This window comes from Melospiza georgiana, chromosome 14 (genome assembly GCF_028018845.1).
Source record: "Melospiza georgiana isolate bMelGeo1 chromosome 14, bMelGeo1.pri, whole genome shotgun sequence".
Lineage (NCBI taxonomy): Eukaryota > Metazoa > Chordata > Aves > Passeriformes > Passerellidae > Melospiza > Melospiza georgiana.
In genome coordinates, this window is record NC_080443.1 from 20,058,087 (window position 1) to 20,074,870 (window position 16,784).

The 16,784-nt window shown below is 47.8% G+C and overlaps 1 protein-coding gene across 2 annotated transcripts in view; it reads left to right on the top strand.

The window, feature by feature from the left end:
- The window catches only part of ZC3H18 (zinc finger CCCH-type containing 18), a 45,565-nt gene that overhangs the window by 17,253 nt on the left and 11,528 nt on the right, over positions 1 to 16,784 (top strand). Inside the window, exons 9-11 of one of the 2 annotated variants that reach the window (XM_058034019.1) lie at positions 761 to 1,047; positions 14,710 to 14,940; positions 15,379 to 15,504. In XM_058034019.1, coding sequence (XP_057890002.1) covers positions 761 to 1,047; positions 14,710 to 14,940; positions 15,379 to 15,504 — 644 coding nt within the window. The remainder of the gene's footprint in view (positions 1 to 760; positions 1,048 to 14,709; positions 14,941 to 15,378; positions 15,505 to 16,784) is intronic. The other variant, XM_058034020.1, reaches the window with a different exon arrangement.

The following is a 16,784-nucleotide window of genomic DNA, read 5'->3' on the forward strand; positions in this document are numbered from 1 at the left end:
CAGCAGGATCCAGATTATTATTCTCCAGATTATTGATCTCCAAATAATTGATCTCCATGTCATTGGGTTGCAGATTATTGATCTCAATCCTTTGCTGAGGGAGGGCGGATGTAATTCCTGGCATTCCCATTCATTGATCTCCAGGTTATTGATCTCCATATTATTGGTTTGGAGATTATTGATCTTGATCCTTTGCTGAGGGAGGGCAGATGTAATTAATGGCATTCCCAGAACTGATCTGGAATTGTAACTCCTGGCATTCCAATGTCATTGATCTCCACATTATTGATCTCCAGATAATTGATCTCCATGTCATTGGGTTGCAGATTATTGATCTCCATGCCATTGGGTTGCAGATTATTGATCCTTTGCTGAGGGAGGGGGGATGTAATTCCTGGCATTCCCATGTCATTGATCTCCAGATGATTATCCCCATGTCATTGATCTCCATGCCATTGGTTTGCAGATTATTGATCCCTTGCTGAGGGAGGGCAGATGTAATTCCTGGCATTCCAATGTCATTGATCTCCATGCCATTGGTTTGCAGATTATTGATCCCTTGCTGAGGGAAGGTGGATGTAATTCATGGCATTCCCATGTCATTGATCTCCATGTCATTGATCTCCATGTCATTGGTTTGCAGATTATCGATCCCTTGCTGAGGGAGGGCAGATGTAATTCCTGTCATTCCCAGACCTGCCACCTTTGCCGGGAGCTGTTCCCACATCACCACCGTGGTTTCTCTGTTGCTTTTTCCAAGGAACGAGAGCGAGAACGGGAGCGGGAGCGCGAGACCCGGCAGCGGGAGCGGGAACGGGAGCGCGAGCGGGAACGGGAGCGGGAGCGGCGGCAGCGGGAGCGCGAGCGGGAGCGGGAACGGGAGCGCGACAAGGAGCGGCAGCGGCGCAAGGAGGAGTGGGAACGGGAGCGGGAGCGGGTGAAGAGGGACGAGAAGGACAGGCAGCACCGGGACCGCGACAGGGACCGCGACCGGGACCGCGACAAGGACAAGGACAAGGCCAAGCCGCGCTCCCCGCTGCTGCCCAGGTGAGTGTGAGCCGGGGTCTGCCTGCGGGGAGTCAGTTACTGCCTTGTGATTATGGGAAACGTGGGTTGGGTGGTGTTTGCAGGGGTCCCAGGACGAGAGAAGAGACGAGAATTTTGACTCTGTATTTCAGAAGGTTGACTTATTATTTTATTATATATATTATTTTAAAACTATTCTAAATAGTATATAGAAATAATATATATTATATTAAAACTAGACTAGATAGCATGTATAATGTATATTATATATTAATTAATTATTAATTATTAATTAATTATTAATGTATATTAATTATTAATGTATATTATATATTAATTTATATATTATATATATATTATATATATAATTTTTAAACTATTCTAAATAGTATATAGAAATAATACATAGTATATTAAAACTAGACTAGATAGCATGTATAATTAATGTATATTATATATTAATTAATATATATAATATATATTATAATATAATATAATATATATTATATCTAGTACATGTAATTAATATATCTTACATAATAATATATGATTAATATATTGTATTAAAATACATCAATATATTTTAATATATTTTATATTTATAATAGACATTTTAATTATTATACATTATTTTATACTATAAATTCTAATATTATATATTAATTTTTAATATGTATTATATTCAGGGTATATTAAAATAACTATAAATATTATATTAAAACCATACTAAATAGTATATATAATTAATATATATTATATATTAATTGATATATATAATTAAAAAGTATTTTATATATAGTATGTATAGTTAATATACGTTAAAACTACTAAAAGAACTATAAATGTTATATTAAAGCTATACTAAATAGTATATATAATTAATATATATTCTAATTAATATATACTTTATATATATTACATATATAGTATATATAATTAATATATATTATATTAAATAGTACTAAAATATTAGAAGAAAGGATTTAATCAGAAGGCTAGCAAGGAATAGAAAGGAATGGAATGATAACAAAATCTTGTGACTGACTAGAGTCCAAGACAGCTGCACTTTGGCCATTAATTAAAAACAGCCACATGAGGCCAATCGAAGATGCACTTGTTACATTCCACAGCAGCAGATAATTATTATTTACATTTCCTATCTGAAGCTTCTCAGCTTCTCAAGAAAAAAAATCCTAACGAAAAGATTTTTCATAAAATATGTTTGTGACATTGGATGTGCTCTGAAGGAATGCTTGAAGTGCTTAAACTTGTAGATAATATTGGGAGTTGGTTGTGCATGTCAGAGGCTTCTCCAGGAGGGCCAGGTTCTCTTTTGGAATTAAGGAGGATATGAATTGGCAGACTTCAGGTTGATTATTGTCTATAATACTAATATTGAAAGAGATTTGAAAGCAGGATAATTAAGATATTTTCAATAATCTTAATGGCATGAAGCTGTGTAAAGTAACATTTAGGGTGGATATTAGCAAAAGCTTCTTCACTCAGAGCACAGTTAGGCGCTGGTACAGGTTCTCCTTGGAAGTGATCACAGCACCAAACCTGACAGAGTTCAAGAAGCATCTGGGCAGTGTTGTTGTGACTGATCCCAGTGTGTGTAATTGCTGAGGACAGTTGTGGTTAATGAGCCTTGTGGCCACTAAGTGGAGCTAAAACATCAGTGACAGTGAGTGCATAACCTGACCCTGAAAGCACACCCTTTGGTGTGGAGATGCTCAGCTCCTCCCTCTTCCCTTCAGGCTGGAGAGGTTTTGGGAGGATGAAGGACTCCATCCTGCAGGATGGTTCCCTAGGAGCCCTGTGGTGATTCCCTTTGGAGCCTTGAGACATGTATGTCACAAGAACCAGGGCTGCTTTGGGAGTTTATGGATAGCAGAAGTATCTGAAGATTTAAGTGCAGCTCGAAAAAGGAAAGGAGTTGTCCTTGGAATGAGTCTCTGCTCAGTGGAATTGCAGCATGAGGTCAGGTTTGCTTCCGCTGACCACTCATTTGTGAAAATCCTGGTTGTGACCAGTATGAAAGAGAAAATGGAACCAGACAGACTGAAAGTGCAGCAGTGTGATTCCTGTTTTGTTCCTCTGTCAATGATTTACCTACCCTGCCTTCCCAGCCTCCTCTGCCTGAGGCTCATTTGTAAAGCACTGGATAAATATCCCAATGGAATGGAAGCTCTGATGTCACAACCTCATTTGGCTCAGAATCATGGAAAAGTATCACATTTTTTGTATCACAGAATCATGGAAAAGTATCACAGAATCATGGAAAAGTATCACATTTTTTGCAGAGGGACATCTTGGAGCAACCTGGTGTAGTGGAAGCTCCCTGCCCTTGGCAGAGGGGGTGAAATGAGATGAGCTTCAATGTCCTCACCCCAACCCATTCCATGATTTGGGATCTCCAGGAAAACTGCTGAACAGTTTTTTGGGAAGAGTGGCAGACAGACACTCCCAGGGTGTGTGGAGCAGCCTGGGCACACTCAGGCGTGTGTGGGGCACAGAGAAGTGCAGGGCAGCTGTTTCCCGAGATTCCCTGGAGCCTTTCCTGCTGCCTGGTGTCTGTGCTGTTCTCTGCACTGGAGGAAGGTGTGGAACACCATGGGCATGAGGAAGAGTTGGATCAATGAAGAGCAGGGCTGAGAATGCCAGGAATGAGGCTCCACGTGGAGTCAGGTGGTTTCAGGTGGGAGTAGGGCTTAGTCCTGAATCCAGCCCAGAATTTTTATCTGCATTGCTGAAAGGGTAGCTGGTTTTTGTCCCTCTTTCCCAAGAGGAAGTGACAGTTTCAGAACGGTCTGGAGGAGCAGTTATAGGAACACCATAATTACACGTTCCGTTTAATTATAATCTTCACTTCACAACCACGATTTGTGCACGTTAATTACCACGTTGCCCCAGTGGTTTCTGCTCTCCTTGGCTTGGTGATGGGACAGATCTTGTCCGGACCCATGTGATGGAGGTGATGTCAATGAAAGTGATGTCACCTGCTTGGCAGCTCAAGGTCACGAGTCAGTGACAGTCAGTGTGACCCAAGGATGAGCCTGCTGGCTGCTCCTTCCCCTGGCACTGCTGGAGTCCTGGGGCAGGGCACTCTTGGCAAAGTTTGGGCTGCCCAAAGGGTGCTGGCAAGGAGCAGTGGCTGTGCTCACCAATCTTGGATCTCTCTCATTCCATGAAACCACGCGAGAGCCCAGAGATGGGATGGACAGCATTCAGGGGATACACATTCCCTGCTTCCCTCTGGCACCAGAGAGCTGGGGATGTGTCTCGTGCCTCCAAAATACGCTCCTTGAGATGAGTCTTGGTCATTCAGAAATAGTTCCTGATGCACCTCTTTGCTTTTTTTGTTTTAAATCTACTACAGAGAGGGACTTTTCAAAGGGCATGGAGTGACAGGGCAAGAGGAATGGCCTTAAGTTCAAGGGAGAGCAGGTTTAGATGGGATGGTGGGAAGGAATTCTTCCCTGTGAGGGTGGGGAGGCCCTGGCACAGGTTGCCCACGTTGGAAAGGACCCTAAAGCCCATCCCATCCCCTGCAATGGGATTTCATTTCCCATGGTGGACATCCCTGTCAACATGACCCCATCCCACAGCTCTGCAGGTGTCTGCTGGAGAAAACAAGCCTGCAGAAAGAAGTTTTGAAGGCGCTTTTTAACAAGTGAAAGCATGATTCCAGCTTCTCCCTTGGAGGCCACGTCCCTCACCCGTCCCTTGGCGCTTGCCCAGCTGTCCCGTCACGCTCGTGCTGTGACCTGGCTCTGGCCTGTGTCCCACGTCACTTTGTGACCAGCTCCCAACTTCCTCGTGGCAGTGCAGTGGCTCGAGCCGTGTCACCTTTCCTCCAGACTGCTCCGTGCCAGCTGCAGAGGGGCAGCTCTGGCATCCTGGCTCCGAGCAGCTCCCGCTGAACGGGTCACACCTGGGATTGCTGCGCGCTTCCTGGCAAGCAGGATGCAGGGCAGTGCCACTGCACACACCTGGGGCTCTGCTGCCTCTATTTATAGACTCTGGGCTTTCTCTAATTGCTGGATCCCAGCTTTTGGCAGGTCCAGCCTCCCCGGGCTGGCTCACGCCACAGCTGCCCGTTAACATTCCTGCCACTCGCACGGCCCACGCGGCCCTGGCGCTGAGGAGCTGGCATTGCTCCTCCTCAGGAATGGGAGAGCTCCTCCTCAGGAATGGCAGAGCTCCTCCGCAGGGCTGGGAGAGCTTCAGAGATGGGAGAGCTCCTCCTCAGGAATGGCAGAGCTCCTCCAGAGGGCTGGGAGAGCTTCAGAGATGGGAGAGCTCCTCCTCAGGAATGGCAGAGCTCCTCCAGAGGGCTGGGAGAGCTTCACAGAGATGGGAGAATTCCTTCACGGGGCTCGGAGAGCTCCTCCTCAAGAATGGGAGAGCTCCTCCTCAGAGATTGAAGAGCTCCTCCAGAGGGCTGGGAGAACTTCACAGAGATGGTAGAGCTCCTCCACGGGGCTGGGAGAGCTCCTTCAGAGATTGGAGGTCTCCTTCACAAAACTCGGAGAATTCCTCCACAGGGCTTGGAGAACTCCTCCTCAGAGGTTGTGCAAGCAGCACTGAGCTTTGCCCAAGGCACAGCTGAGGGTGTCTGTAATTCGTCCATGCTGGTTGCTCTGTCAGTGTAGGGGCTCCCACAGGAGCTGGAGGAAGGAACAAACCAGGACCTACAGAATTAAGGGATGAGAGAACCCAAAAGCAAACAGCCAGGAATGCAGGAAAAAATTGCCTTTCCATTCTGCTGAAAGCAGGGAGGTTTAATCTGATCTCTAAACAACAGAGGAGTTTAAGGCTAAAAATGTGGAGAAGCCAAAATTGTTCCCAGCATTGCTGGGTGATGGAGCTGAGCAGGAGTAGAATTTAACAAAGATTTAAACCCTGATGCATTCAGGGACAAGTGTTTTCTTTTTGAACCTGTGGAAAGAAGAGGCTGCAGTGTTTGGGCTCCAATGGGATTGTCACATGTGGATTGGCCTTTTTTGAAGGAATTCACAAAATTGTCTTCCAGTACCTGTAGGAGCTACTAAGGGGGAGAGAGAGGGACTTTGAACAAGAGCATGGAGTGAGAGGACAAGGGGAGATGGATTCCAACTGGCAGAGGAGAGGTTTAGATTGGATTGTGGGAAGAAATTCTTCCCTGTGAGGGTGGGCAGGCCCTGGCACAGCAGCTGTGGCTGCCCCTGGATCCCTGGAACTGTTCAAGGCCAGGTTGGAGCAGCCTGGGCTGGTGGAAGGTGTCTGTGCCCATGGCAGGGGGCTGAATGAGATGAGCTTTAAAATGCATTCCAAACCAAACCATTCCATGATTCTGTGAATGTGCAGTTGCTGTTTTAAGCTTTGGGTTGGGTTTTTTTCCCCAAGTGAAGATGAGCACTCCAAGAAGTTTAAAATCTGAGATTGCACTGCTGGTAAAACTGTTCCTCCCCCTCCTCCTCCTCCTCCCTCCTCAGGCATCGAACACTCAGACAAGCCAGGACACTTTATGATCAATTAGAGGGATAACTTGGCTGTCTGTCCTCCTGCTCCCATCTCCAGAACGAGTTCTGATGCCCCAGGCTGGGCCTGATTTTTGCTGAGTGCAAAATTCCTTCTTTTTCTCTGCGTCTTGCCAGTGGAGCTCCCTGTTGTGCAAAGCCTTTCAGGGATAAAGAAGTGACATGAAATACGTCCTCTGAAGAAACTTAGAGCAGTGCAAGATGTTCTGACCCTTAGCTGGGGGCAGAGGCTCTACACACTGAAGTAATTTGCTTTAATCCTTTCTGTTGTTGCCAGAGGCCTTTATCCCACCAGCTTCTGAGGGAATCTGTTCCAGGAGCTCGTGAAGCAAGCCAGGGTTGTGGGGCCTGTTGGTGGTTGCATTCCCAAAGCACTGAGGGACATTCAGGAGATCATTCCCAAGGGGCAGCACCTGCACTGATGTCCCTGTGACGGGGACAGCACCCAGGAGTGGCTGGAGCTGTGCCAGGGAGGTTTAGGGTGGATATCAGGGAAAGGTTCTTCCCCCAGAGGGTGCTGGGCACTGCCCAAGCTCCCCAGGGAATGGGCACGGCCCTGAGGCTGCCAGAGCTCCAGGAGAGGTTGGACAGCACTGCCAGGGTGGGATTGCTGAGGAGTCTGCAGGGACAGGAGTTGGACCCACCAGAGGGAGAAGGAACCTCAGTTTTGCTGCCCCCTCAGCTGGGGTGACCCTCAGTGTTATGATCAAGCAAGGAAGAAGATGGTCCATGAGATGGACATCCATGAGATGGAAATTCCACCTGGATTTCCTCTCCAAGGAATGCTGGGGGTTCTGGTGAGGAGCACCATGGCAATATGAACCTTGGAGTGAGGCATTGTCATCTCCAGTCTTGGAGTTTGTCCTGATGTCTGACCTAAAAGCTCTTCCCACAAAGACCAGACAAGCTTCAGGCTGTTCCTGGGGAGGCTCAGGTTGGACATCAGGAGGAAATTATGGAAAAAATGACTGGGCTCTGGAATGGGCTACCCTGGGAGATGCTGGAGTCCCATTCACCCCTGGAGGTGTCCAGGGAGGGACAGGATGTGGCACAGGGTGGGGATCAGTCACAGACTGGACTTGGTGACCTTGGAGCTCTCTTCCAGCCTCAGTGACTCTGGGATTCTCATGGTGTGGAGCCCAAATTCCATGGAACAGCAGTGCCAGGTAGGATGAGGAGAAGGGAGGGGCTCTTGTCCTCAGAGATGTTCCCAGGAGGTGCCAGCAAGGAGCAGTGGCTGACACACCATCCTGTCATTATCACACACACCACACTTTTTTTGGAACGAAGCTCCCTCCATCAGGACTAAAACCTATTAATGGAGAGCACTTAGGCATCCATTAAAAACCAAAATAACCCTGGGAGGGGGGACTCAGGCAACTGACAGCAAAGTCAGCAAGGACAAAACCTAAATCCTCCTAAAACCTTTCCAGCAAGGAACGTTGAGCTTCTCCCAAGGTGTCACCTGGAGTGAGAGGTGCTGCAGATTGCAGGACAGAAGGTGACGAGGTGACGTGATCCCAGGCCCTGCTCACCCTTGTGTTGTTTTCTCAGGCTGGCTCAAGTTGACTTTGTTAATCTGTGAGCACGTTAATGAGCAGGATAACCCAGGCTCTGGAATCAGTGCAGGTTATCCAGGGCCTGCAAGTCAGAAAGTGTTGGAAGGAGCTTGATTAGATAAAGGAGTGGCAAAAAGAAGGGAATGCAAATGGAGTGATTCATGGTGGTGTGTGCACCACAAAGCAACTGAACCGTTTTTTTTTTTGGAGAATCTCTAATTCTGAGTGTTCCTGGGTCGTTGTTGTCTTTCCTGAGAGTTTCTGGTTGTCTCCCAGTGCTGCCAGCTGGATTTGTTCCCTGTTTTTTGGGTGTAGAAGCTGTGGATGAAAGTAGCTGTAAGTTGTGGAGGACTCAGTGATGGCATCTCATCCTGCTGCCTAAAGGTGGGAGGATGGTGGATTTGGGATCCTTAGGTTTCCCTATGGAAATCTGTTCATTCCTACAAGAAATCCTTCATTGGTTGCCATTTGTCTGCCCAGGAGGAGGAGCAGGCAGGACAGACAGCTGTGTGCTCTGCCTGTTTGGGGAGTTGGGCATTGGTAAAAGCCTGGAATGCCCTGATTTAGTCCTGGATCCATGAAAATTGAGTGAAGGGGGAAACCAGCCTCCATCCAGGGGCAGGGATTTGCTCTGCAGGCGTCTGCACCTCCCTGGGCAGCTCCAGCAGTGCAGGGCATTGAGGGAAGCAAATGACCCCAGGATCTGAGCAGTTCCAGGACTGCTCAGAGAAGGAATTCCCTTCTTTTCACATTCAGAGCACATCCCGTGCCACCCCAAGGTTCTTTGGAGTCTCAGTGCAGTGCCCTGCATGGAAGCTGTGCTGTGATAAACACGATAACAACTTGTTTACATCCCCGTTTTTCATGGTGCAGCTGCCACCCCGAGCCATGGAACCTGCTTAGACAGCTCTGCTTTCATTTCTGCTCCCAGGACTTTGGGGAAGTTGGTGATAAGAACAGCTCTGCTCTGGAGCCAGGCTGGGAGAGCTGGGGGTGTTCAGCTTGGAGAAGGAAAAGCTCCAGGGAGAGCTCAGAGCCTGAAGGGGCTCCAGGAGGGCTGGAGAGGGACTGGGGACAAGGGCTGGAGGGACAGGACTCAGGGAATGGCTCCCAGTGCCAGATTAGATTGGATATTGGGGAGGAATTCTTCCTTTTGAGGATGGAGTTGCCCGGAGCAGCTGTGGCTGCCCCTGGATCCCTGGAGGTCCCCAGGCCAGGTTGGAAGGGACTTGGAGCAGCCTGGGACAGTGGTAAGTGTCCCTGCACAGGGACTGGATGAGTTTTAATGTCCCTTCCCACCCAAACCATTTTGTGATTCCATGATGATAAAGTCTGTGAATCAAACCAAGCTTTCCAAGTTCTCCGCAAAAAATTCCTGCCGCCTGGAATTTCTCTTGGTCCTTGAGCTGCTGCCTCCACTTCCCCACCAGCAGCAGCAGCAGAGTTTCATTACCCTAAACAGAGGTGGAGAGCAGTGAGTGACTCGGATATGGATCTCAAGGAGTGTGATTTTCTGTGGCATTTCAGAGATGGAGTTCCAGGGAGATCCCCCAGCCTGGATTTGAGTGGAACAGGGTAATTCCAGGGCAGGATCAGTGGCACATTCCAGGCAGGATCCTGCCTCCTGCTCATGGAGAGGAGGCTCTCCAGGCGGCAAATGCTCAGCCCTCAGGGAAGATGCCATCTCAGATAGCTTTATCTCCCTGCTGGGATGATTTCATCCTGGAGGTTCAGATCCTATCTCCACTCTTTAATTTCCAAGCCTCTCCCTATCAGGCTTTGAAGAAATCCTTCCTTTTTTTTTTTTTCCTTTTTTTTTTTTTTGAAGTGACTGATAACTCAGCTTGAGATGGAAACAGCTTGAGAAAAGCATTTTCCCTGCTAATATTTCAAATATTTCACCAGGACCCATGGGCAGCAGCTCCAAGGCCCAGCATTCCTTGTCCTGCACAGACAGGGTTGGCTTTCCAGAGCTGTTCTCCCTCTCCATTACTCCAGGACAGGAAGAGTTCCTGCGTGCTTGCACTCTGCTGGAATTTATTTTGCAGCACTTACAGGTCCCTCCACAGCTGCCCTTGGCACATGGCTGCAGTCATTCCTCGAGTTCCACTTCCTCTGGAAAATTCCACTGCAGGAAAAGCGGCGCCGGCGCTGCTGACGCAACCGCGGCTTTCCTGCAGGAGCACAGGGGCTGGGAAACCATCCCTGCACTTTCCTCCTGCACAAAAGGGAGCTGGAGGAGCAGCCCCAAGCCAGGCTGACGTCAGTGCTGCCCAGGGGTGATGGGGTTTGGTTCCCTGGGCCGGGATGGGGAAGGACAGGAAGCTTTTCCCTCGCACGCTCCTTTTCACCTCCAAGATTAGAAATGCTGTGGCAGCATTTGCATAATGCATGAGCACAACTTCAGCTGGGCAGCTTTCTTTTTTCCCCCTCCAGAGTTTTGTTGGGCTCAGTGACGTTCAGCTGGGTTTTTTTTGGGAGGCAGGTTTATTTGGGAGCTGGCTGAGCCACGCTGGGGTGCTGCCAGCTGGAGCTGCCTCTGCTGCTCCTCTCCCTGCCAAAGCCACGTTCAGCTTCACTTCTCCTGATTGCTGTCATTGCATTCCAGCCAAATGGGCATCAGCGTGTTCCTTCTGGAAAAGAAAACTTTCAGTTGTTCTAAGGGTGAAATTGCCTTTGGAAGCTGCTGCCTGAGTGATTCTTGAGGACCTGGGTGGAAATTCAGGTGCTTTTGGTCACTCCTGTCTTGTCTCTTCTTCCCTCTAATTATTATTTTTAAAACCTTGTGGAAGAGACTTAGCAGTTAATTCTGAAATATTTCAATTGTTTCCTAAAAACTGGAATTTGGTGAAAAAGATTGGGATGAACATGAAAGTTCTTTGCCGCTCTGTGCTGAAGTGGGTGAGGTTTGCCAGCAGCCTGGGCAGCTGTGCGAGGATGAGGATGAAATCCTGAGCTGATCCCAGGCTCACCAGGCCTGGAATTCTTCCCTCCTTCCCTCCTTTTCACCATGACAGGTTGATCTCACTGAGCCAGCAGCAAACCATTCTTCTTTTTTAATTTCTTGAATGCAGCACAACATCACCTGGCTGTAGGGAGTGCAAGTGAGGAGAAATCCTCCCTTCCTCATCTCCCAGCCACGGCACCTGGCCAGGCTGTCATTGGGATGTTCTCTAGGGAGCTGCTCCTCCTCACTTTCCATCCTGCCTCCTGAATTTCACTGGAGAAGATGAACCCAGCAGCACCAGCTCCCAGTTTTAGGTTGAACAGTTTCTTTGGTGATGTCACATGTTGGAAGCTCTGAGGAAAGGCTTTGAAATTCTCATGACAGGAGCAGCACCTTCCTCATCTGTAGCGTTTAGTGCTGAGTCAAAAAGCCAAGCACACCCCAAAAGGAGACTTTCTGATGTGGTTTTCCTGGGGAAAAACCTTTCCTCCACAAAGTGACTTCATCCAGAGGGAGTTGCATCAAACCAGGTAATAGGTGCAGGTAAATGAGATTTGCTTTCAGAGTCATCCCTGCTCCCAGCTGGCAGCCAGGCTCTGGAGCTGTTCCAGCTCCCAGGATGGGCTGTTGGATGGGAGTTTGAGGTGGTTTTAAGGGACAGTAAATCCTGGAGGATGCTATCCTTTCTGAAAACTGGTTCAGGAGGGAATTGAGCCTCGAGAGGTGCGAGGGCATTCATTAGTTCATGGACTTGTGGGATACCTGCTCTGGAAAGGACACACAGGGATCTTCAGCCAATGCTTGGCCCTGCCCAGGACACCAAAATCCAATGCTGGGCATTGTCCTGGAGCTCTGGCAGCCTCAGGGCTGTACCCATTCCCTGGGGAGCCTGGGCAGTGCCCAGCACCCTCTGAGGGAAGAACCTTTTCCTAATATCCAACCCAAACCTCCCTGATGAAGATGTTGGTTTCCAGATTTGTCATTCTGGAGAAGCTTCTCCAGAGGTTTTATCCTGGATAAAGCTGCCTGTGGCAGCAGAATGTGTCCCCTGCATCTCCCAGAGCTCACAGACTGCAATCCCCTGGGAAGGGACACTGGATCAGGATATTGGGCATTTTCCATGAGCACCCTCGCATGGTTTTCTCTCCTTTTTCCTTGCTCTTTATCCTGCACGGAGTGGAGGCTTTTCCCAGTCTTCCTTTCCTTCTTTCTCTGCACTTGGTTGATTTGAGGATATTCCAGAGGTGAAATGGCAATTCCAAATGGGTTTGTAAACATCTGCTGGAAGGAGCCCTGGAGCCAGCTTGGACTACTGAATGTTAGCAGGTTATAACATATTCCAATTTTTGGTGCTCCTCCAAGGTGAAATACTCATGGAATTGTGCCTGTAACTGGGAAAATTTGGCCAGAGCATTGCAGGTACTCTGAGTTAATCAGTGCTGAGTTAAACAGGATGTGTTGGAGCAGTGCTGGGAGAGGGGAAGGATGGAATGGACCCTGCCTGGGACTCCCTTCCTGGGCACCCCGTGTGGGATGGAGGATCCAGTTCTCTTCTCCTGGAGCTGGGGTGAGATTGGTGGGAGGGATGAATGTGAAAGGATAGATTTTCCTCTGAATATTCCAAGGGAGTTGTGGGACAAAGAGCAAAATTGCTTTTACATCAGCAGAGATAAGGAAAGAGTCAGATGCTGGATTTTTAGGTCAGCATATCCCAGTCCTGGGCTGGGGATGAGGAAACTCTGCCAAAAAGGAGGGGATGAGGCTTCTGTGAGGTGTGAAGTCTTCAAAGGCCAGGCTCCTGACCAAGAGCTTTCAATATCCTGGGGTTTGTTGAAGTGTGCCCGGAATTATTAGAAAACTCGGAGGTGGCTTTTTTATCTCAAAAAGGTCGAGGAAGCTGTATGGGGAGTGGTTGCTGCAGTGCTGTGAGTAATGGGGAGGTGCTGGCTGAACCCAGCAGGGAAGGGGCCTTTCCTCCCCCAAATTCCCTGGGAACTCACTGCTTTGAGGAAAGGAATAAATGCATCATTGTCCTGCTGATGTGGTGAGTGCAAGAGGCTTCAGAAGCTTTAATCCCTCACAAACTCTGCCTGAAACCCCAGGGAGAAGGGTAGAAGCAGGTAATTGAGGAGCTGAGTGCAGGTTAGAGTGAGGGCAAGGAGAAATTGCAGTTCAATCACCCAGAGATAAGAGAGGTAATAAAGTCTCAGCCTCAAGAAACTCATCCTGGACTACTCAAGGAAGTGTCTGGGGCAGGTGCTGAAAAGTTGGCCCTGAATTATTTTCAGAGGGTTGGAGAGGAGAAAGGAAACCTGGAGAACCAAAAAAGGAGAAATGAAAGTAGAGCCCTGAAAAGGGGAGGGAGGAGGTGGAGAGAGAGGCCTGGCTGGGCACCTGGGCACCTGTTAGGTGGTGTTTGAATAATCCAGGGATAAACCAGCCTGGTTTATGGCCAGGGGGAGGGAACTGTTCCCTTTGGAAGGGGACAGGAGGTCACTGGGTCCTGGCCTGTGACAGCCCCAGGGGTGTCCTGGTGATGGCAACACCAGAGTGACCCTGGCTTGGTGCTGGCTGCTCTCCCCTGCCCCAGCTGGGCCTGCTCCAGCTCTGGGCTGCTCCAGGCAGGACCAGCTCTCCCATTCCCTCCCTCTTGCTCCTGTCCAGCCCTTGGAGGCCAAGAGCGGGGCCTGGAATCAGCCAGGAGCTCACAGAGTGCTCAGGGGGACTGAGGGGTTCCCAGAATGGCTTTACAGAGCAGCTCTGCTTTGTCACTGCTTCACAAACTGAGTTCTCCCAGCACCTTACCACCCCATAATGCTGCTGGAATCCCACAGGGGAGACCAGGAGCTGTAAGCAATCAGTCTAAGGCATGAATTTGGGGATTTTTCCATGGCCATGTATACCTTTTATAATAAAAAATATGAACATTAATTAATAATTAATCTATTATTTATTATATTATAATATTGCTAATTGATTATTGATACTATATTAACATGGTATTATAATAATATTATGTAATATATTTATATATCATTGCCATTAAATTATTCCATAATATTACTATATTATTATATTAAATTCTAGTATATTTGAAGAATTATACAGCATTATTATATTCTTATATTCTTATGTTATTATATTCTTATATTCTTATATTCTTATATTCTTATATTCTTATAGTATTATATTATTATATTATTATATTATTATTATTACATTCTATTACATTATATTATAGTATGGTGCATTATAGTATAGTATACTATAGTATAGTGTATTATAGTATAGTATGTTATGTTATATTAATAATTATTAAATAGTAATAATATTATATTATTATAGTATATATAATTTTATATTATAATACTATATTATTATCGTTTATATTATATAATATTATATAATATAATTAAATATTATATTATTTATAGTTATATGATTACTTACATCTATTATATTATATTATATTATATTATATTATATTATATTATATTATATTATATTATATTATATTATATTATATTATATTATATTATATTATATTATATTATATTATATTATATTATATTATATTATATTATATTATTCTGTCATTACACAATACCATGTCTGGCTGTGTCCCCTGTCCCCGTGCCCTCCCTGTGTCCCCCAGCCCAGCTGCTGACGTGTCCCTGTTCCGCAGCCGGCAGCCCGAGCTGCCCAAGAAGGACAAGGAGTCTCTGGCGCTGGGCACTGCCCCGTCCAAGCGGGCAGACGAGTGGAAGGACCCGTGGCGCCGGTCCAAGTCCCCCAAGAAGAAGCTGGGGCTGTCGGTGTCCCCCAGCCGCGCCCGCCGGCGCCGCCGAGCCTCGGCCTCCTCTGCCTCTGCCTCGGGCTCCTCCAGGTGAGCCGGGGGCTGGGGCTGTGTGCTGGGCACCTGCTGGCTGCTCTGGGCTGTGTGCCACGGGGTGCTGAGCTCTCTGCTCTGGGCTGTGTGCCACGGGGTGCTGAGCTCTGCTTTGGGGTCTGGGCTGTGTGCTGTGGGGTGCTGAGCTCTCTGCTCTGGGCTCTGGGCTGCATGGTATGGGGTGCTGAGCTCTCTGCACTGATTACTAAGAGTTCCCCAAGGACAAGGCTAGTGGAGTTTGGAGCAGAACACCTTTGGAAACAAAAGTTTGGGGGCTTTTCAGGAAGCTCTGAATTTTAATATTTAATCTCAGGAAGCTCTGAATTGTAATATTTCTTTTCAGGAAGCTCTGAATTATAATATTTCTTCTCAGGAAGCTCTGAATGGTAATATTTCTCTTGCAGGAAGCTCTGAATTGTAATATTTCTCTTGCAGGTCCTCTTCTCGTTCATCCACCTACTCGGGGTCTGGCTCCTCCCGCTCGCGCTCCAGGTCCTCCTCGTACAGCTCCTACTCCAGTCGCTCCTCCAGGCACAGCTCTTTCTCAGGCAGCAGGTCCAGGTAGTGCTCCTGGGACTGGGAACCAGTGGTGGGATGGTTTCCAGATGCTTCCTGACAGTTCCTCTTTGCTCTGTTAAGATGGAGCACTCCAAGCCCTTGGCTGAGCGAGGGAGGCTGCGGTTGTTGGCTGAAGGAGATCTGTCAGCCACCCCCTCCTCTCCCCTGTGCTCCCACCCACAGGTGCAGTGCTGTTGTGGCTGGGCTCTTTCCCATGCCTGTGGTGGATTAACATTCCCATCATTTGCATTTTCTGGTTGGAAGGAGTTCAGCAGCATCTCTTTTCCGTGGAGCTGGGATTTCTATTTCTAGAGGCAAATCCCGTTTCTTTATTAAAGCAGTTGTGTCTTGTGATAGTCCTGACACTTCAAAGTAGCAATCCAGTGTCCCATGCTGATTAAGATTTATTCCTCTGCTACTTCCTTGCCCCTGCAGACAGTTTCCCAAGTCTGGAATACCCATAGTAGGAGAACTGGCTCCTCAGATAGGAGCTGAAGCCACACAGGTGCCCAGAGCCGATCCCACAGGTGATGGCAGAGCACACTCTGTCACTTCTGGGACTGCTTTCCTAGGAAAGGCTCAGCTGGGAGCTGATTCCACCTGGGAAGCAGAATGAGCTTCCCCATCCATCCACGCTCCAGGCAGGACAGTGCCAGTGTGGGTGACACCCTTGGCTGCCTCTCCCTGAGGTGACAGGGTGAGGAGCACCCTGTGCCAGCTGTCCCCAGAGGAGCTGTCACACAGGAGTCAGGCTGCTGAGGCACTGGGGTGCAACCAAGGCACTTCCAGTCTTGGCACGGGGGTGAATCACCCCGAGAGCAGCACGTGGTGTGTGCTCAGGGCTCAGGAAACAGCTCCTGCCCTTGACTGTCACCCTAGGGATGCTCCACTTAATGCTCCTTCTTGGGTTCCAGAAGGTACAGATTTGATTTAGGTGAATTTTTTGTCTTTCTCCCAAGTTTCTTTTGGTTTTGTTGCTGTTTAAAGGTTGAACTGCTCTAGGAGTTAACAGGACAAAAAGTGATGAACATAAAACTCAAAATCCTGCTTATTTTCCTGTGTATTCTCCCTAAGGAGAGAATAGAGAGGATGGAGGAAGCCTCAGGTGTTGCTGTGGAATACCTGGGCTGCCTCTCTTCTAGCTGATCTCATTTTTCCTTCTGTTTCCTGCTTTTCCCATTGTCTGGTGACAGAAGTTAAATTTTGCTGCACAGAGTCCAAATATAAAGTCAAGATAAGTTCAGAAAGATTCCTGTGGAGGGGGCAGTGGTGGCTGAATGCCC